Raw genomic sequence first — 22,805 nt, forward strand, 5'->3', positions numbered from 1 at the left:
CGAGCCGTGATTTATTGTATAGGTAATCTACAAAAAATGTTCATCAATTTGTACCTACACATAAGTACATAATATGTAAGTAATACAATTATAAAAGACTACTTTTCCTGTGGTTCTGTGAAAATCAAGTCAAACAACAATCATTGTTAACCACGCGATAAACGTAGCTTTATTCTACACTATTATAATACAAAACTTGTACAAAAGTTTATTAACAAATACCACAATGAAATTCAGCGGTAACTGCCAACACTGAGCACTGGCCAATTCCTTTTAAAACGAATAATGCCAAAACGGTCATTGCGAACGCCACATGTCCTATGTGATGCATAATATAATAACCTAATGAAATTCACGAACTTCAACTACATAATTGATCAGTGATGGTAAATTGCAACTGCAAAAAACTGAGTAGTGTTCAAAGTATAAAATATCTTGGAATAATTATAGACCAGTATTTGAGATAGGATGAACAAATTGAAACTATAACTGCAAAAATTAAGCGCTTAATACATTTTTTCATCCCACTTAGAAATATACTTAAAGTCCCGGACTTGAAACACCTATACCATGCACTGGCAAATTCTGTGTTGACTTACGGTCTAATTGGTTGGGGAGCTTGCACAAAAACCGCCCTTGAACCTGTAGCAATTGCACAGAAATCTTTAATCCGAGTCATTTAAAAAAAACATTTCGTTATCCAAGTGACTTGCTCTTCAAAGAATTCAGAGTACTGAATATTATTCAACAGTATATATTGAGAACGGTAGTGGTTACACACATAAATAGAGACATTTACCCAAGCGTCAACCACAACCATAATACAAGATACTCTAATAGGGATCTGATACTCAGTGAAGGGGTCAACACTGTTCTGGCATCGAGACAACACTATTACGTAGGCAAAAAGGTCCTTAACCTTTTGCCAGAATCGTGGAAAGACGGGAGTGTTGTCAAGTTACGGAAGGTGTTGACCTCGCTCTTTCGTGACATTGGTCGTAGGGAGTCAGAAAAGTCGATGCATGCCACGGATTGGAGAACCTTACTGGATGTCAAAAATAAAATATAAAAAATAAGGAATAATTCAAAAAAAATATATTTATAGATGACAACCATGAAGTTTCGCATAAATAAATTGTCTATGTTTTTATGAATGTATGTATGTGTATGCGCATGGGTGTATGTACGTGTGTGTGTATGTACATGTGTATCTATATGTGTGTATTTATGTGTATGTCTGTATGTATATGAATCAAAATGTGTATCCCAATAAGTTTATATTTTGTTTGTCTGTGCTCTATATTAATTTGTTAACTATTATAATATATTAAAATGTAATTGCCTAGCTTGGAACGGGGTATGTACCCTTGTTAGCTGGGCAAAGTGAACATGGAATTGTATTTTGATAAAGAGTGTGAATAAATAAATAAATAAATATGTCAACGGTATCCTATCAAAGAAAAATAGTCCTTCGGAAATAATGTTCGAAATACTAGTTTCCAAATAGAGAATCTTCAAACAATATTTGTAATCTGCAAGCTTGTTTTAGTCCTAAAAAAACTGACTCGGATCAAAGATGTAAAATATAGTGTACTTTTTGTGGAGGAATTGGCTGAGATAATCGGCTGGTTTCGTCGTTCACTGAGAACGGGCTGGGCGCTAGGCGCACTTCATAGATATTTTTTTGTATGAAGATATAAACGGTGGTGGTTATTTATAATAAATAACAATTATTTTATTTATTTTCGCATAAACATATTTACCATAAAACATTATTATCGAAAGTCAAATATAATGATAAGCTGTGCATAATCGCTTATTTTGACGATTCACTTCTGGTATTTACCTACATAATATAGACAAAGACTAACATGTCGTTTCCATCCCTTTTTAGTCTGTTATTTTTTATTCACAGCCGAAAAGCAATGATAAACATTTACAAAGAGAGAACACTAAACAAAAACAGTACTGTAGAACCGAACCGTTTAATAAAAACTAGGGAGTATTCTTAAGATTTAAACATGTTTAATACTTTCCCCTCTCGGCTATCTGACATTGGAAAACTATCATTTTAATTCATCACTTGACGTTCAATAACAGAATAATTGGCATCTCCATGATTCTGTCGCGTGAACTTTGAAAGCGGATCAATTATAAAAACATTTCAAGCAATTGAGTCAATCAGTTAAACGATTTCGTCAACGCCGAGCTCCGAACTCTTTCGTTTCACACAAGCAGGACGCTAAAAGTACCCCATAGACCACCTATGCAATACGCTCTTTTTTTCTTAAGTAAACGAACGTTTAAGTATGTTATACATAAGCGAGATGACTCCGTGGTAGTGTCGTTGACTCTGAATCAGGATGTTCGAGGTTCGAACCTAGATCTTTCCCATTTTTCTAACTCAGTTATTTACGACTTACAGAAAATGATTTCAAAATCTTAAGAACGCGAATAGATTATCTATGCAATTATCTATGCAATCTTGTCATTTAAAAGTGGTTTTGAAAATTATTCAATAAGAAAAATGATAAAAATTATATTGTAGACCTTTTTTCATAGCCAATCAACAAATTTAAGCTCAACATTTAAAATGCGACATTAAACCTAGCTAAACCACGAATGAATAAGAAATATTAATTAAATATTTATATTCGATTGTACCCACTGTCACTGAAGCGTCGCGTCGCATCGCTATGAATAATTTTGTATGTATGAATGAATTGAAATTTGGCCGTGAAGCTTTAAAATTGTAAAAAAATAAATATTAGTTTGTCTGCGTCATCATGTTATTGTTCTTTTTTAATTTTTTTATGGGTGTTTCAGTATTATTGATTTTGTTTATTACAAGGTTTATATTTCGCAAGTGGATTTGGTTTTCTGGCTATCTTTAACTGAGTAGTGTTGGAAAGGGGGGGATTTCAGCTGTGGACCTTTGAAGGAACTTCTGCATCATATTCAAGCATCATCCACCACTTCAAGCTATTATGCAGATCAACAATGAGCCATATTTTAATTTACCTAATCAAATTTGGCATTTTCTAATTGGAGGATTTTTTATTGTTTTTACTAGTTTATTCAGAAAACAATATAAATATATAATATTGCAACGAAATACATTTTTTTTCTATAATTAAACACATACGTTTATATTAACGTTTCCCATTACGTAAAGGGATTGACGTCTTAAAGACTAATGTGTTTTTTTTTATCAATGAATATTTTCAATATAAAATATAAATTACAAAAAAATATACCAAGTTTTCAATGACTGGCGAATAAAAGAGTAATTTTTTTTTTTACTTATTTCTTGAATATGTTTTATTTCTAACTGCACTTTTTATTTCCTTTGTTCATTTCGTTAAAGAAAAATATTCCATTTGTAAGTCGGTAGTCAGGTGGCAGAAGGGACCATCTGTAATTTTCGAAAATGTTCAGAAGAGCTGAAATACGTCTCAATTTCAAGACTTTAATCCACAAACTAAAATATTTTAGTGTTGCTTTTCAATAATAAATTACCATTCTAAATGACGCTGATTTTTTTGTTTTTTTGTTGCGTGTATTTATTGAAATATTAATTAAAACATAGACAAAAATACAGATGGTCCCTTCTGCCACCTGACTACCGAAGTATAATGATGTGGTACTGCAGTTGTTTTTAATTTTGGAATTAAGATGTTACCAATGAGAAAGTTCATTGGTTTTTATTTTGTTTATTTATTTGTTAATACACTATTGAACCGAGTCAAAAAATGTTTTACTATTACTTATTATATTATATTACTCCGCGTGTGACGTCTCAAGTTCTCTTCCATATTTTCTCGATCAGTTCTGCCGATTGGTCCGTTGACGTACCGTAAACCGGAAATATTTCACAACTCTCTTATCGTTTGTTGATCCATATGAACTAGTGACGTCGTTCAAAGTAGTTATTTTTTATTAAAATATGTTTTTTTTTTCATACATTTTCAAGAATCTTTGCTGTACAATTTAATGCTCTAATTTTTCCCGCGTATAAGAAAACATTTTTAATATCCAATTTCTCGTAGGGCTAAACTTCCTTTATATTGCATGCTTACCGTATTTTTCGGACGACCATGCGACGCACTTTTTTGCTCTGAAAATTTAACCAAAAATTGGGGTGCCTCCTATGATCCGATGCGTCTTATCTTCCAATTTCTAAAACTTGATAGATACATTCTGGGGTGCGTCTTATCGTCCGCAAAATACGGCACATTTCGTGACGTAGAAACACTACTATCATTATCATCATTCCTTTACCGCACTTAATAGTGCATAGGGAACTGCATTGGTACACCAATCGCAGCGTATCTTGATCATCTTTTATATATCAGACTTGCGCTTCAGGTACCAGTGCAGGGATTATGAAATATTCTGGGGCAAAAACATCCTTTTAAAAAAGTATTTCATACCAACCGTGTCGGGAATCGAACCCGAGACCTCTGGCTTTGTTGGCAAACGCCCTGACAACTCTACTATGTTTGGACTTCTAAAAAAGCGATAATTTAAATAAATAATTACAATTTTATATACAAATGCCCTATGGGCGTAAATAAATAATAGTTTTTGGCAATGACGTGTAAATAAATAGACACGTTATTATCTTATTATTCGAATATAAGAAAATATCGAATCGCTTTCTATAATGCTAAATATTTTTCCTTTGTTTTCTGTATGCGACAGTATCTGATATGCGATAGTATGCGACAATGTCTCCAAAAACCCAACTTTTCAGAAGAGACGAATTCATGATTTGTTTTACTTCAAACATCTGGTATTTTTAATGAGAGGCTTTAAAGTAAATTTGTTTTCTAAAATATGTTCATTTTTATGCGTTCTCAATACCTTCTGCAATTTTTTTTCTTAGTTTTTAGACTTATAATGCTCGACATGGAGATGTATTTGTGGGAATCACACGGGAAAACAACATTAAATCCAAAGAATTTTTTTTTCCTTGGTAGAAAAAAAATAAATTAGAATGAGTAAAAAATATGTGCTATTTATTAATCATGAAAATGTTTTTGCTAGGAAAAGATAGTTTAATGTTTTTTAAATAATAAAATGTTAAAAGGGTGCGTGTACGTAAACAATCAGTTTTAATATTCATGCATTTATTTCTAAACATAATTTAGTTTTTTTTTCTTTAAAATGTACGTATTTTTACCGTGCTTTACCTATAATGTGGTGTGGCGTTACAATAAAAAAAAAAATTATTTGTTATTAAAGAAATTAGTAGTTAACGGTATTTACCTCGTTATAAAGGACGATAAAATTGGTTTCGATATTTATTTATTTATTATTTTTACATAAACGGCATAAATTGCCTTTAACATACATTGAACATAAATATGAAAAAAAAATACAAATATAAATACATTTAAAAAAAATTATAAAATTACATAACTATAACAATATTAACAAGTAGGTAAATACACATAAGCAACCAAAAATATTAACGAAATAAATACATAAATATGAAAAAACAAAGAAAGGAAAAACATTTTTAAATACAAAGAAAAGTTTAAGTATAATATTGCGAGAGAAAAAAAAATCAGACTCGTTTTATAACTATTAAGTCCAAAACTAAATATATCAGCCTTGTCTTCATACTGATTGCCATATCTATGGAGCCTAGGGATAGGCGAGTGCATGTGATAGTTAGTCCTAGAACTTGCAGCGCCAAAAGGAGATCTGTGGCGGGTATATCGACCAGGTACACGGAAACACACCAACTCCAGCAAATCAGTACAGTCAATTAATGAATTGATCACTTTATAAAGTAATAAGACATAGTAGTAACTCAATTTCATAATATATACTCAATAGTTTACCTCTCGCATACGTGTATTATCTTTTAGATTAATTGAAATGTATGAATGAAGTTAGTTAGAAGTGAATTAGAACATAATTTTTATGTTTTTTAGTCTTCTTTTTTTACAATGTACATATTTTTACGAGTGTGTACCTTTTTTTACAAATGACCTACTAAAATATCTTATCTTATTATTTAGGAAGAATAATATTATGAACTAGAATAGATCAACATAATAGATAAGATTAAATAATTGAAGTATTTAATATAATGTACTAAAATGTGCGAAAGATGTTGATTTTTATAATTAATTATTAGATAATTATTACAACATAAATGGACAACATTTTCATGTCTTCAGCGGGTTTACTTTAAGTGATCACTTTACACACTGTGTAACTATGTACCCTTTACCATTCTGACTATGTTATCCATATTTCTTCAATTCTTCTGTTAGTTTTTCAAACAAACAAACAAACAAACCATCACGCTGTAGGCAGAGAGGATAAAATGCCATATCATTCTGTCTTCTCATACATACATCGCTTCCTCTGCATTCATACATTTACTCGTGCACGTGCGCCGATTATTCCGACTTTTGACATGTCATTCAATAAATTTACAAAAACAAACATTGACCATAATAGTAAATTTGCAAAGTGTTCGTGCTAAAAAGTAAACAATAAAAAACTAAACAGATAAAGCACTTCAACACCGTGGATAACATTACAGATAATACGTCTGAAGACAGCGAATAAAACTGGGCGCTTTTAAGGTTTTTTGGATGGTCCTTGTTCCCATAGTACACAATCTATTAAAAAGCAAAGCGATAGGGATACAACGGTTTTTTTAATTTGTAAAAAAATGAACTGCTCCTTTGCCGTAATCCGGGGAGATAGTGCAGGTATGCGTGAGCATGAAGATACGTCAGATCGCTTAAAGCACATACTGCTTTTATAAATAACACGAGAATTCACATTCTGATAACTTGAATGTTTGGTATCGTTTGTTTGCGTCTTGCTTTTATGTAAACACTGGCATTAACTACTTGGCCTCATTGTATGTACACAATACGCAAGATCTCTCTACTACCTACCTACTTCATGTAAAATTCATACAATTAAAGTAAAATAATAAGAGCTTATTAGTGATTATTTCTATAACATGGTCTCCTATCTACGATGTCCGTAAAAAGCGGGTTGACACGTTCAACGCAAATTTCTTAGAACAATAAATTATTGCCTTCTGAAACGGTTTAACTTAACCAATATCTCTGAGTTTGCTGATATTTCCTCCGGAGTACCCCAGGGATCTCATTTGGGACCATTGTTTTACAACGCGTATCTCTATGATATTTATGTTGTATTTATGAACGCAAGGTTTTTGATGTACGCAGATGATAAAAAAATATACTTCAAAGTTAAGAATCCCCTTGACTGTCTTAAACTTCAAGATGATCTAAACCGTTTGACAGAATACTATTTGAAAAATCGTATTAACGTCAATGTATCAAAGTGTTTGCTTATTTCTTTTTCGCGAGGTCGACATCCCATCCCATATCATTATATATGGGATATGTGGATATCTGTCATTGGTTTTATTCTCTGTATATTTTATTTGTTGTATTTTTGTTAAATGTATTACTGTTGATATCCCCAATAAATCAAATAAAATAAAAAAATACTCCGGATAATTACTTCAATATACCACTTAAATGTTTTATTTAGCCTAGAGTTTAGAAGAACTTATTCTAACCAGTAAGATGGATGCTCAAGATATTCTATCTTATTAACATATCACAACAGAGATGAAAAACATTTTATAGAAGGTAATATAGAAAAGTTAGGCATCTACAGGGCTTATGGGGTTTACGGGGCTACTTTACACACTGTGTAACATTCACCATTCTGCCTATATTTGAACAACTATATCCCTTTAATTCTTTCATCTGTTGATGTTTGTGAAGTTTAAGAGCTGAAACCTTTATTTATGCGGTTGAGATTCATATAATTGAATTCTTTCACCTACATACTTGGCAACGCTTGATTTTATTATTTTTTCCATTTCTTTTCAACGATTACTTTGCCTTTGCAGTTGACTACGACTCTTTTTATGATTTGCGAAATTGCTTATATTTATCTATATTGTAACGAAAACTAACAAAACGAAAACGAACGGAAGCCGTTTCGCTGAGCATCTCGACAAGTTAGTGCCGCCAGATTTTCGCTGGTTTGCTTATATTCGTGTTTTTGAAACGGTCAATTGAACTGAAGTTGTAACCGAGTTTCGCCATTCGCTTGTGTTTGGTTCCGGTCCGTTTCCGTTTCGGTTTCGCTGCAGTGTGCTAAAGACCTGAAGTGTGTGAAAAACTATTGCGAAATCGAACCAGGCTGGATCCGGGGTTACTCCGTGCATCCGCTGACGAAAGGATTTTTTAAAGACAGAGTCAACAATTTTTTTTTTTTATTTATTTATCAAAAGCATACAAAAATTAACATATAAATTATCAAGTCCTACTGAACTGCATAAAATGCAGTTCGTCAGCAGGTGCTTATAGTTAAGTTCTAATATATATACGTAATCTTATCTCTTATCTCTTAAATCTTTCCATATGTTATTTGAAATAATTATTGTTATATTTTATCTTTGCTGGTATTATACGGATGGCTTTACACGGGTAGGCATTTTTCTTATTTTTTTGCATTGTATTTACTTATATAGTATACAGGATGATTCGAAGATGGGTGCAAAGTTTTAAGGCGAATATAGTATCGACAATTTATAACCATTTAAGCCATGGCTGTCTTAGACGAAGTCTAACTAATTTTTTTGGCGTAATTTTTATAGTTTTTCGATTTTTTCAAAAATTTTATGTAAACTCCTTTTTTTGGCCAAATTGAATGATAAATCCATTAATTTTTATTTCATTTAATTAAAGTAATATGTAAGAAATCTAGCAAAACATGTTTTAGGCCTCTGTGTCGGGGATTTTTTTGCAGACATTTTAAGTTTGTGTCGTTTCTAGTGTTGTGAGTTTTTTCGTCCACATTTATTTACTCTGGTCAATTATTATTCAGTTTCTGTTTCACTTTGTCAACAGTTGTTCTGGAAATATTATAAATCAACGTGATTTGTCATTAGAATTTTTAGTATTAATGATTTATTTATCTGATGCAGTCCATTTTAACGCTGGTAAATACAATTTCTTATAATAAATATAGGCACTTATAAAATAAAATACAACTAAATAAAATTAAAGCTAGGACAAAAAAAAATAAAAAAATTACTACATCAAGACGAGATCCGGTCTATCTTAGTGATTTTTTTAAATCTACAAAGACTTACACCGAAAAAGTCCAGATCTTGTCTCGAGTTTACAATACGACACAATCGGGACATTGGTGCATGCAAGCCATAGTTTGTGCCATGTTGATCGAAGAACAGCACACTATTATTTCGCAACCGGCGGATTGGAACATTGAATGCCACTTGTTCCAGTAACGATGGTACATCAATTAAGCCATTCAGTAAATTAAACATAAATATGGAGTCAATGTTATTTCTACGTTTTTGCAGACTTGAGATTTTTAACATTGACTCCATTTCTCCGTAAGTGTAGTCTCCTCTCTCGAGGCCAATCATCCATGCTACTTTTCTTAGCAAACGATGTTGCTCCGATTCGATATGATTTATCCGGCCTACATAGAAGGGAGACCAGATCACGGATTCATATTCTAAAAGAGGACAAGCAAGTGAGCAATATAGTGTTTTAACCGTGAACATATTAGTAAAGTCACTAGATGTCCTGCTAACAAAACCTAAGAGTTTTAGTGACTTGTTAATCATAGTATCAGTGGATAAATGATCTGGGCCCCGATTACAATCAATGGGAAGTTAACATTTATCTTCAATTTTATCTACAAAGTAAAATTAAGTTTTCTGTATGAAAAGTTGAATATGCATACAATTTTTTCTTCCAAACATGTTCAATTGTATGTTACTGACGAAGATATTTTAAATGTTCATGCAAATATACTTATTTTCATACACAAATATCGGTTTTTCTTTATAGACAGTCGAAGATAACTCTCTTAACTTACCATTGTAATCGGAGCCCAGATCACTTTTCCATGTGGCGACTGGCGATCAGATGTCAAAAGGACGTCTTTAAACGAGATAGTGTCTATAATTAACTTGGCATTATCAAATTCTAAAGTTTCAATGATAAATGATTTAAATTATTTATAAATCGTCATAAAATTAAAATTAGACTTTAATTATACCTTAACCATAAAAAAATATGTTTGTTCTAATAATTTTAACAAGTAGGTACTGCACATACATAATATAACATGGTCCATTTGCGTTTTGCTTCCGCTCCTCTATTACCGTAAAATTATATTATGTAGGCTATTCAATTTGATTTTGCAAGTCAAAATGGTGTTTCCAGCGCGGTGACGAGCAGGAAGCTATTAACGGGGCGCACTCTGTGTTGCAGATGAATAAGCTGTGCCGGCAGGTGTCCATCGAGTCCCCAGGGCCCACCATCCGCGAGAGCGTGTTCACGTTCGACGTGCCCGTGCCCGAAGTGCCGCCGATGGGCGCGCGCCTGCGCGTGGTGTGCGCCGGCGCGTGCTACCGCGCCAGCCGCGGCAGATCCATGTCCGTGTGCTCCGCGTCCTCCGTGACCTCGCTCAGCAGCCTGTCCGAGCTGGCGGACTGCGCGCCCGTGGCGTGCACGCCCGCGCACGCCGGCGTCAAGGACGGCGCGCTGTTCCCCGGCTACGAGGTCGCCGGTACCGTGGACCAGCTAGGCGAGCTCGTGGACGCCAAGAACAACTGCGGCCTGGCTATAGGCTCGCGCATCGTGCTGTACCCGTACGATGGCGTCCCGCACGGGTACGCATACTTTTTTTAAATTTTTTATTCACTTTTATTTTTATATGGGAATTGCATGTAAGCACTTCATATAATTTTCAGAACTCACAGTGAAAGGGGCAATGATTGCAATAGAGTTAAATTCAACTAAAATCGCGGTTTATTAAATTAAATATTTTTAAAGACTAACTCGTTTATTGCCAAAAAACAATAGAGTATGATCGAAATTAATGAGAAGACCCACGGTGTGCAGGAAGTGCTTTCAATTTTTAGTTTTACGATTATGTCAGTAAATATGTTAATTCTTATGTTTTTTCCTTTATACAATTTTTAATAATTTTTTTTTATTCATTATATTATTAATTTTTTTTATTTACTTTATCATTATTTTATTTTGCATTTTCTTTATTTCAAACATTTTTTAATTCTATTATTCTTATTTTTTTATATGCATCTTTGTAAAAATTAATGTTTTTTTCCAAAATAAATTTTAAAAATAAAAATCGTTATTCCGTTTCCGGGCCGGATTTGCAGGATTTTTACCTGAGAATTGCCGCTAAATAAATTGTAAATGAATATCAATCAACTCTAGTTTTACCGTGCCGTGTGTATTTTGACAAAACGTGTGAAATGAGCCATTGCCTATCCGTTTGAAAGATGTTCATACTACACATTCTACATTCATTCACCCTTTCGCACCTAGTACAACTATCGCAGCGTATCTCTATTGTTTTTGCTACGAGAAGGTAAGATGATCAGTCTTCCACTCCAGGTGCCAGACCAGGGACTATGAAATATTCTAGTGTAAAATCACTGTTTTAAATAAATATTTCTTGTTAACCATTGCGAGAATTGAACCCGAGACCTTTTGCCTGGATGGCAAACGCGCTGACCATGACACCACAAGGCAGACAATTTTTTTCACCATGGTTGAAATGTACCCATGTACATTTTCCCTTGTATATTTTCTTCAAAGTGATAGTTTAATAATTTATTTCTAAATTTAAAAATTCATGCAAATATAACTATAACCATCTCTCTCCCTCTTCCATTTCCACCTAATCTAATTTTGCTCCTTCTCTTTATATCATCGATCTTATATTTCTATATACTATTATGTCTATATTTTTTCTTTCATATGTATAAAATACCCTCTGGGCGTATATGTAAATAAAAACAATAATATGTAAGGATCGGGGGGGGTGTTTTTGCTGTGGCCTGTTTTAGGAACATCTCCGTATTGCTCTAATGATGAGGAAACCACAGAAAACTAGCCAGGAGAAGGTAGATTATTGCCGTTCTTCTACAGACCTTCTGATCTACTTAAAGAGTGTTCTGCATCATCTATCTATAATTTTTTTTATTCATTTAACGATTGTAAAAACAAAAATATTACCAGTAGAGAGAATCAACGGGGTTTTAGACTAAATCGATCCACCACAGACGCTATGTTTATTTTAAGACAGACAAAAGAAAAGGCAATAGAATACAAGAAGGTTTACAATCATGTTTTGCGGACTTGACTAAGGCGTTCGACAGGGTGTTGCTGAAAGATATTATAAGACTACTATTAGAGAGGGAAAATCCAATATGTAGTAGACTATTCTAGATCTCAAACAAAAACTGCCAAACAAAAATTAAAGTTGATAATTATCCGAGGAAATTCCAGCAAATAATGGTATTAGACAGGAAGATAACTTGAGCCCTTTTCTGTTTAATCTTATAATGGATGCAATTATAGAAGAGGTTACTGGCTCGTTTGTGACTGGGTTACAAAATGGGTAATAAAACAATATATATGATATGCTATGCAGATGACGCAGCTACTAGTATCACAAAGGCTAAATATGTCAATATCTGTCAGCAAAACAAAAAGTCCTATAATATCCAGACAACTTATAAGGTGTAAGCTGACTATTGAAAACAAGCCAGTGGAACAATTTGTGAGTTTCAGATACCTGGAAGAAGAAATCTCAAGTCATAGCGATTTGTACACTGAAGTCGGGTTGTGGTCCCATGGCTAGTGATGCGGACTCACGGATCAGAGGTTCGAGGTTCGAACCCCACTCTACCCCAACTGGATTTCCATTTTCTAATAGTGAGTTATTTACAACTCGAGAACAAGTCAACAAAGCATCAACTGTGTCGGGGTGTCTGAGGAATGTAATATGGAGAAATAAGGATATGAGTATCGATAGCAAGGTCAGAATATACAATACGTGTGTAAGACCCATCATGACCTATGCTGCGGAAGTGCTGGCTGACACTGATCATACCAAAAGGCTACTCAGAACTGCGGAAAAGAAGGTCTTACGGTCCATTACTGAAAAAACGCTCCCAGACCGAATCTGTAATACTATAACTAGAGATACGTGTGAAATAGAGGATATTGTGCGATGTAGTAGATCCTGACGAAGATACTGGAGAGACAATGTGGGCAGAATGAGCAGTGGCAGACTAGTGTACGCTGCAGCCAATGAAATCTCATCTGGACAACGTCGGCCTGGAAGGCCACCCGAGAGATGAAGGAACAGTTGGACCTCATCATCTTAGGAGAACAACTAGTTTTCTGTAACACATCTTAGGAAGAATGAAGAACAATTGTAGTCACCATTACTTTACGGGTTGTTCAACCCATTACATAATGTTGACTGTAAATATCAGGTAGAATAACATTACAAATTGCAAGTAAATGAATACAAAGCAGAAAGTTTTTAAACTACCGATATTTACAGAGGCCTTATTCAGCAAGCGAATTGCCCTATTAATGGCTTACATTTGTGTGACTTCTGGGTGCGTGAAACAGTGTATGAGATCTCGCACTAATATAATTATTGGAAACATACTAACTAATTATTTCAACATTATCTTGTATCCCTAAAATGTTTGAAGCTATAATTGCTAGCAAAATCACGCTCATGTTTAAGAATATACTGATCGATGAACAGCATGGATTTAGATCTGCCAGATCAACCACCTCTAACCTGGTAGATTATACCCAGATTATACCAAAGCACTCGAAAATGGTCAGCAGATTGATGTTCTTTATACAGATTTTTCTAAGGCATTTGACAAAGTAGATCATAAAATTCTCATGTATAAATTACATGCCTTGGGAATAAGAGATCCATTACTATCATTTATTAAATCGTATCTAACTAGTAGGACACAAAATGTTCGGATAAATAACTATTTATCAACCAGTATTGATGTTACATCGGGTGTACTTCAGGGTGTTCATTTGGCACCCCTGCTTTTCAATTTGTTTATTAATGATGTTGCTAAATCATTCTCTTACTCTCGTTTTTGGCTCTTCGCGGACGACAACAAAATTCTCAAAATAATTCAAACTTTACAAGACTGCTTTCTTCTTCAATCAGACATTAACTCTTTTAACCGATGGTGTAAAGTCAATAAATTAGAACTAAATATTAAAAAATGCAAAATAATGTCATTTCATAGAACAAAACAACCAATTTCCTTCGAGTACCTATTAGAAAACTCCAAAATTGATGTAGTCAAGTCCATCAGAGATTTAGGAGCTGTTTTGGACTATAAACTGACATACAACGAGCATATAGATAATACAGTAAATAAATCACTGAAATTACTTGGCTTCATTAACAGAATATCCTCTGATTTTACTAATGTCCGTACAATCAAAACTCTTTATTGCTCAACTGTTCGCCCTCTTCTTGAATATGCCTCAGTGGTCTGGTCTCCATTCTATGTCAATCGCATAAATCACATTGAATCAGTCCAACATCACTTGCTTCGAAAAATAGCGTGGATGCTTGGACTAGAGAGAGATAATTATTCTTATGCTGAAATAGAGTCAATGTTAAATATTTCTAGTCTACAAAAACGTAGAACTAATATTGACTCCATATATATGTTCGGCATACTAAATGGTATAATCGATGTTCCATCATTACTGGGACAAGTAAAATTCAATATTCCGACTCGTAGATTGAGAAACAATGAAGTACTGTTCATCGATCAGCATAGAACAAACTATGGCCTAAATTCTCCAATGACCCGCCTTTGTCGTATTGTTAACTCAAGACAAGATCTGGACTTTTTTGGTTTAAGTTTACAACGATTTAAACGAGCACTAAATAAATAGTCCAGATCTTGTCTCGATGTCCCTTATGTTTGTCAATGCTTCTTTCTTTTTTTTTTTTAGATGTTTTAAACTATTCTTATATTGTAATATTTAAACCTTATAAATTGTATACATGGACAATGTCCGTTAATAAATAAATAAAATTTAAAAAAATAAATAATCTCTTTCAGTATTTATTTATTTATACTTCCCGAAACAAGGCGCTGAGAGCTATAGTATCTTAAGTGACATTTGACATCAATTTAATTCGAATTTTAAAGCTAGAAACTAAATAAACAAAAAAATCAATATGGGCAAATAAAAATTTCATAAACAAATTATGCTAGAGAAATACAATCACATAATTTGTAGGAGCTGTTAGTTTACATAATTTATTTCCTTTTCTTAAAATTTAAATAAAACAACTTTGACATCACTAATCACAAACTTATGAAGGTTTTTATTACTTAATTATACCTTGGTTGTGTAGCTTCAAAACATTAAAAAAAGGTATAACTGTATTTCGTTTCAGGTTTATTTATTTATTTAACACAATCAACACAATTTTATTATGGCACAATAATTTTTTGATGTCCTTTATTTTTTATGACTTTTCCGTGTTAAGTCGGGTCTTTTCTGTACTATACTCGTGCTATACAATAAATAAATACTAAAATCAACACATTTGTAAATATACACATCAATATACAAAATACAAAAATTTATATATTTTTATTAATTATTATAAAATTCACAGTTTTGTTTAAAATTGTTGTTGATATTAAAAAAATTTCTTTCTAAATATTGTCAAATGATTTTTTTTCCCCATTCTTCGTACGTTTTTACTAATTTCATTTTAATAAATGACAAAAAATGTATTTGTGACTACTGTTTTTTTTTTTAATATAAGATATATATATGTACATTATTTGGTTACGCGTGAATGTTTACTGCCATTTATATGTTTTGGTTGTCGGCTTTTCCTTGAGAAGTAGGAACCTGAGCAGCCTGGCAGTACCTATCGCATTACAACAATTCACAAATTCAAATATTGAACTGACAGCTGTATTTTTCCTAAAAAAACAAAAGAATATGTCTTCTGTGATCCGCACGATAAACTAACAATGAAAAATAATATTCCTACTGCTATCATATAAAGTTACCGCCAAAGTGTCAATAGCATTATTATCATCATCGTAACCAATATCCAATCCTGATACACAAAGCAGAATAAAAAAGAACTTAACATCCACATCATTCTCACATATAATATCTGGTGGAGCGAGGGGGAACACTTCAACACAGGTGAGTCGATTTCCATTGTATATTAAGTGGCAGTAAACTTCCTTAGTAACTTGTGTGTTGGCTGACCTTGTTGGACCAACTTGGATCAGTTCATGCGCTTTCTAAGCTATCGAGGAAATAACTTTTGCGCCTCTCTCTGGCGTCACCATTATTATTTATCATTGGTATTTCGAATATGGTTAAACAAGTTTAGTATTACAATATCATATCTTGGAGTAATTCTAAAATAATTTTTAAAAACACTTGCCAGCACTAAAACAGACTGGCAACAATGCAATAAAAAATAAAAGAATAAATATATAGATACAATTTATGTATATTTACGTATAATTAATTACCTAACAGAATTTTTTGTTAACTGTTTTGTTACTACAACAGGTAATTTCAAAATAAGGATTTTTAACCAGTAAATCACATAGTTACACCGTGCTCCATAAACGCTACAAGCACAGGTTGTGATGAATTTAAACAATATTATAATGATTTCAATGCATGACATGTCTATTTGTAGCATCAATTATTTTGTGGTTAACTAAAAAATTATCATTTTGAAGTTACCTAGTTATAGTAATTTATTTTATTTTCATTTATTTATTTTTTAAATATTTAAATGTAGGTATGCCGACTACATCGTAGTGCCGGACCTCAAGTTCTTGATCCCCGTGCCGGCAGAGTTGAAGCTTAGTGTGGCGGCCATGCTTCCCACGGGCGCTCTTCTGGCCCTCAATGCCATCATGGCTGCCACGGAGAGTGTCAAGCGCTGCCTGGAGGGCCCCCAGCGGCGCCCCGACTGCAAGATCCTGCTGGTGGGTACGGGGGGCCTGGCCCTCTGGACCCTCCGCATCGCCGCCCACCACTTTGAGAACCTCCCCTACCGCGATGACATTCGCATCACCGTCGCTTGTCTCAAGGATGAGGGGCTCGTTGTGGCTAAAGGATCTGAAGAGTGAGCATGGTTATTCATTAAGTAGTACCATCTGATACCAAACCGAAAAATCAAAACTTATTTTTTTCCAAATGTTTGTAGATAGGCTGGATTTCACTCCCTAGGGAGTTTTGAGGATCCAGGTTTATTGCAACAGATATGGAAAACATTTTTGAGAAGAGAATATGGAAGTCTAGGTATCTACAGGGCTTTTATGACCTGTCATTGGCTGGGTGGCCACTTTATACACTGTGTAACATTCACCATTCTGCCTATGTTTAAACATCCACAATTCCTGAACTCTTCCTTCTCAGATGTGTTTTCCCTTTTTGTTGCAATAAATTTCAATAAATATTGTATTTATAAACCAAGTTCTAGGCATTTACAGAGCTTACGACCTGTCATTGGCTGGTTTAAGTGTCCACTTTACACACTGTGTAACAGTCCTTGTCTACAAACATTTGGACAAACTCAAAATATTGTTGAATATATTTTCCGTTTATGTAATAACAGTTATTTTTAAAGACTGGAAAACTATAACCAAAATCTTTTTTGTTGATTGAAGAACTTGAATTGTGAAATCATGTTCATAAACTTCCACCTAAGTAAGTTTGTATGATAATACAAGCACTAGTGTCTGAACTTTGAACATTGGCAACGTGACAAGTATTTACCCATTTAATTTTGGTTGGCCGGCAACTGTTTGCTGGCTTGTTTACTATTTCCAGATTGAACGTGGTTCAGTGGTCTGAAGATCTATATGAGAAGCAGCTGATTGAGAGGACACTCGACGCATGTAAAGGTCCGGTAGACATTGTGTTTGACTTCGGATCCAATCACCGCAGTTTGCTTCGCTCAATGAAATGTTTGGCCAAGGTGATGGATATTTCTATAAACTCTTTTAATGTAAATTTTATATTAAGGCCCATTCAGGAGACCCACGTTATAAAAAAAAAATAACAATTGGAAATATTTGAATAAAAGGTATGTATACTCGTATGTATCGAGACAGTTGTAATTTTCCATTTTAAAGATTTTTATAATGCTACATTGTGAATTACTTTTATTTTTTAAATATGCGAATAATAAGAGTAGAATCATAATTACAGATTGTTCTTTTTATTTATCTTATCTTTGATCTTTTTATGGCTCTACAAATTTTTGTGCATTCTTATTATTTTAACAAAATGTAACTGAACTTTTGCGAAATTGCAATAAACATCCCTTCAAACAATTTTACTAATTTTATTTAGTTTTATCTTACTTGTAAGTACTTTCTGAATACATTCACTAAAGAAGACCACGGAATGAACTCATATGTATATTATTTTGTTATTATTCACATGTATGTAAATATGTTAAAAGAAATACACTTTGTAAGATTTTTTATTGGATTTATTACAAGTATTATTATTTGGCTAGTATTATGTTTATGTTACCTGTAATTTTTTTGTTACTTTTCTAAGGGATTTTTTCCTATATTTTTATTTGATGCGATCTGTTTTATATACTTTGCATTTCATAGTGTGTGTTTTTTGCGTCTGCGAAAATAATAACCGTTCTTGGATAAATTAATTTAAAGTGTATGTTTGTGAGTCATGGCTTGTGCCTGTCTTTTTTCTCAGAGGTAAATATTGTTTTTCGAATATTATTATTCTATTTTCTTTTAGGGTGGTGTTATTCTCCTTCCCCAAGAAGTTGGTGAGAAGTTGATTCCTAAATATGCGCAAAAGTCTGAAGAAATGGGGGTGAGGATTCGAGAAATTCCAAAGGGAACGATTGAACAGCTAAAAACTCTGGTCAAACTCGTATCTTCTGGAGAGGTAAACAATGCATAGCAATTTCTATATTAAAGTTATTTAATTGTTCCACATGTTGACGTATAAATCTTTTTTTTTGTAATCGTTTACCTCAGAAATCTATTTTTGTACACGCTACACCAATGTAATTCTCATAATATAAATTAAAAAAACCTTTAAATTGTTGCAACAGTCAGGGAAATCATTTTTGAGAAAGGAAAATAGAAGTCTAGGCATTTACAAGGCTCATCACCTGTCATTAGCTGGTTTAAGTGTCCACTTTACACACTGTAACAGTCCTTGTCTACAAATATTTGGACAAACTCAAAATTACTTAAGATTAACAGGGATGGAGAACATTTTAGAGAAGGGAATATAGAAGTCTAGGCATTTACAGGGCTTATGACCTGTCATTAAATGCTTTAAGTGGCTATTTTACACACCGTGTAATATTCATCACTCTGCCTATGTTTAAACATCCACATTTCTTCAATTCTTCCATCTTCTGTTGATTTTTGTGAAGTAAAAGAGCCGAATACTTTATCATGTGGGTGAGATTCATCCGGCTGAACCAATTCACATACTAGGCAACACCTGAAAACAATTCTATCCTTCAATGCCATCATCAACAGATGAAGGCATTGAAGGAATAGAGATGTTCAAATATGGGCAGAATGGTGAATGTTATACACAGTGTGTAAACGTTATAAGCCCTGTAAATGCCTAGACTTCCATATTCCCCTCTCAAAAATGTTCTCCCTCTCTGTTGCAACAAATTTAGATCTGAATAATTCCCCAGGGAGGAAATCCAGCCAGTGCAAACATTTGGACATGCTCAAAACATTGTTGAAAATAAACCTCATTCACTGTTTTTAGCTAACCTTTTCTGAGTGTATTCATTTGATTTTCAATTAAAAGCCCTTGAAGGATTTGTTTCCATATTTCCTCATTTAAGTCATTTTTCCTTTTTTGTTAAGATCTCTATCTAAATTCCGCACCAGGGATGCTATTCTGAATCTTCTCGCGGGGTATAGAAGATTTCTACCGTACATAATGTGGAGGTTATTTTTTTTTTCTTAACCTGATTTTCTCTTTCTCTACCTAGAAAATATGTCTTGGGGGGCCTCAAAATTCAAATCTTGCCGGGGGTGCTCGTGACCCTTAGATAAGCCGCTGTTTCGCTGGATTAAAATCCAATATTGTTCACTTTCAGATTGAACCTCCTCCACACACTGTATTCCCTGCAGAAGAAGCCCAAGAAGTGGTGAGGAAGTTGTGTCAGTCGGAGATCAGAGGCAGGGCTATACTCCGCTTCCACGATGATGTTGATTGAATTCTTCAATTTGTCTTTCCCTAACTGACTTATCAGCAGTTTATAGTTAGTGCTTCTCTCTACTCACTTATGTGGGTAAAAGTTACATCATTTAACTTTATTTTGTGCTATTTTGATTATTTATCTACTGCAGATATACCCATATGTGTATTCTATTAGATTTACCCGTAATTGTTGAGTTTCTAGATCAGTTGCAATATAATTTTATATAAATAATATTTTATGTGAATGTGCACAAAAGTATTTGTTAATAACGCTAATTTATAAAATTTTCTTTGTCTTAAAAGAAGGATTATAATTTACAAACATAACTGATTATGAAGCGATTTTTTGAAAAATTGATATATCCATGTTTGTTAATTTATTGAATATCCACATAATTTCAAATGGTGTCTAAAGAAAAAAAAATCAAATAATATTATGAAATTCCAATGTACCTACTGAGTGTCACAACACTTTGTTAACTAACTCCTTAAATCATCTGAATATGGTATATTATTATGGTATTTTAATTTAGAACGCTGATTATTCTTATTGGAGGTTTTACATTACACATATGTATATATATTTTAAACTAAAAACACTAAAATTAGTTACCTATAAATGTTAAATAATTTGTAATATTTTTTTATTCATAAATAATAAAAACAAAGTATTCTCTGTTAAATATCCCCATTATACCTTTTGACTTTTTTATAAAAGTTTTTTTATGTTTTTAAAAATATCCGCTAACACCTTATCAGCTAATTAAATATTAACGTCGTTAAAATGAACAAGACTTTATTATATATATTAAAATAATGTTATGGCTTTCCAGTAAATAAAACCAATTGGTTCATTTATAGGTGCACAGTGAATTATCGGCCGCAAAAATAATTCAATTTAAATTTTCTTATTCAAAACGTATTATTCACCATATTATGTCGATATTATTCATCAAAACATAGAAATTTAACAACAATATCAACATTTTTTCAAATATAGTTTTAGGAAAATTATTGTATAACTTTATGTGACAACATACATACATACTTACATATTATGTGTATTTTTTATACTCACAATTTTCGATTTATGTTATTTATTGACAATTCTTTATGGAATTCCATTGTAATGATATAATAACTTATATTCAAACATAAGTTATTATATAACTCACAATTGTCTTTCCTTTTTTGATTTGATCAATTTTACTTAAAAAATATTTCAATTATTATTGAGAGATTTTAGTATTAATTTAAAAAGAAAATGTGACTCATCACACTTTCTGTATTTATAAGATAAATGTTACCTACAATGTATATTTTTGTCTTGTGTAATTAAAATGTTTAAAAAGTATTTATATTATATGACAATGTAAATACATATATTGCAACGAGATAAATGTTTATAGTATTATTTATCTGGTACTATGATATAATTATATATAATATATATGTACTGTTTTTCCTAGTTCACAAGATAGAAAATATCGAGATCAATTATTATTTTTATGATAATATGTAAATGACAAGATGTTCCTACAAATGTAATTTCACCTAATAAAATACATTCATAAATTCAGAATATATATATATATATCACAATCGACCTGATTTTGTTAAGGAACATGTATTGTTTTGATTAAAATACTTATTTTGACGATGTTTTATTAAGTATTAGAAAAATGGCATAATTGTTATGGGTATCTGAATGCGTAAAATAAGTATTCATGATTATTATACTGCCGAGGTAAATGATAATTCTGAGATTCAAACAATATCACAATCATTACAAATTTCTACATTTTATATAACGCAGCCACATCCGTATTAAGAAATTAAAATATTATATAAAAATTGCCAAAATTATTCATGATAATTATTTCAATATTTACATGTTATGATTAGTTGTTGATCAGTGCAGATCAGAAATATCAAATCTCAGTTTTATTGTTAACCAAACGAATAAACACAGTGTCCCTATGTTTTACTTATATTACTGAAATTATTCTATAAAATATTAATAATAAAATGTATTTGAGATCATAAGTGCTCTAAATATTTTTTTTATTAGCTAGATGTTTCATTAAAAAATACCAAAGTAATTGTTTCAGCTTATTATACTGTAGTATAGGAAGTTTAATGGGACGCTGTGTATTAAAAGCGATAAGTGGTTATTAAATGTATTAGACTTCGGTGTGTTCATCATATTGGTTGCATCCACTCATTTCTTGCAACTGATGTTACTTAGTGATCAGCGGCAATGTATTTCAATGAAAACAATGTTAGTTTGTTATACACTTTTGTAAATTAATATTTTTAGTTTTTATCAAATAAAGAGATCTCAAAAACAGACCTTTTTATTTGTTTACTTTTTTACCTTTGAACCGATTATTTTATTTGGAACAAAAACTCCAGGCTGATGTGAAAGGTATTTTCATTTTTGAATTATCGTGACTTTGAAATAATTACGGAAAATGATTATGATGGTAAAAGCATCAATATTTTTTCCCCGCCACATCGGATAAATCGTCTATGATGGTTTGAAATATATATATTTTGAGTTACTTATCAAGACGAGATGTTTTGCGCCCTATGGGACAAACGGCACATATAACGTTACCGTATTATACTCGTACCCAATGT

General features: G+C 32.5%; 1 protein-coding gene across 2 annotated transcripts in view; it reads left to right on the forward strand.

Moving 5' to 3' along the window:
• Drat (Death resistor Adh domain containing target) overlaps positions 1-22,514 on the forward strand; it is a 38,032-nt gene extending 15,518 nt beyond the window's left edge. Inside the window, exons 2-6 of one of the 2 annotated variants that reach the window (XR_015824393.1) lie at positions 10,332-10,732; positions 16,738-17,067; positions 17,775-18,030; positions 18,717-18,869; positions 20,059-20,516. Coding sequence is in view for 1 of the 2 variants with exons in the window: in XM_088237742.1 (XP_088093868.1) it covers positions 10,332-10,732; positions 16,738-17,067; positions 17,775-17,922; positions 18,717-18,869; positions 20,059-20,178 (1,152 nt within the window). In the remaining variant the exon portion in view is untranslated. Of the gene's footprint in view, positions 1-10,331; positions 10,733-16,737; positions 17,068-17,774; positions 18,031-18,716; positions 18,870-20,058 lie in introns of both variants that reach the window. The other variant, XM_088237742.1, reaches the window with a different exon arrangement.
• Positions 22,515-22,805: the final 291 nt, after the last annotated feature.

The sequence above is a fragment of the Micrasema longulum genome, unplaced genomic scaffold (genome assembly GCF_059751315.1).
Source record: "Micrasema longulum isolate JH-2025_06_02 unplaced genomic scaffold, ASM5975131v1 h1tg001778l, whole genome shotgun sequence".
NCBI lineage: Eukaryota > Metazoa > Arthropoda > Insecta > Trichoptera > Brachycentridae > Micrasema > Micrasema longulum.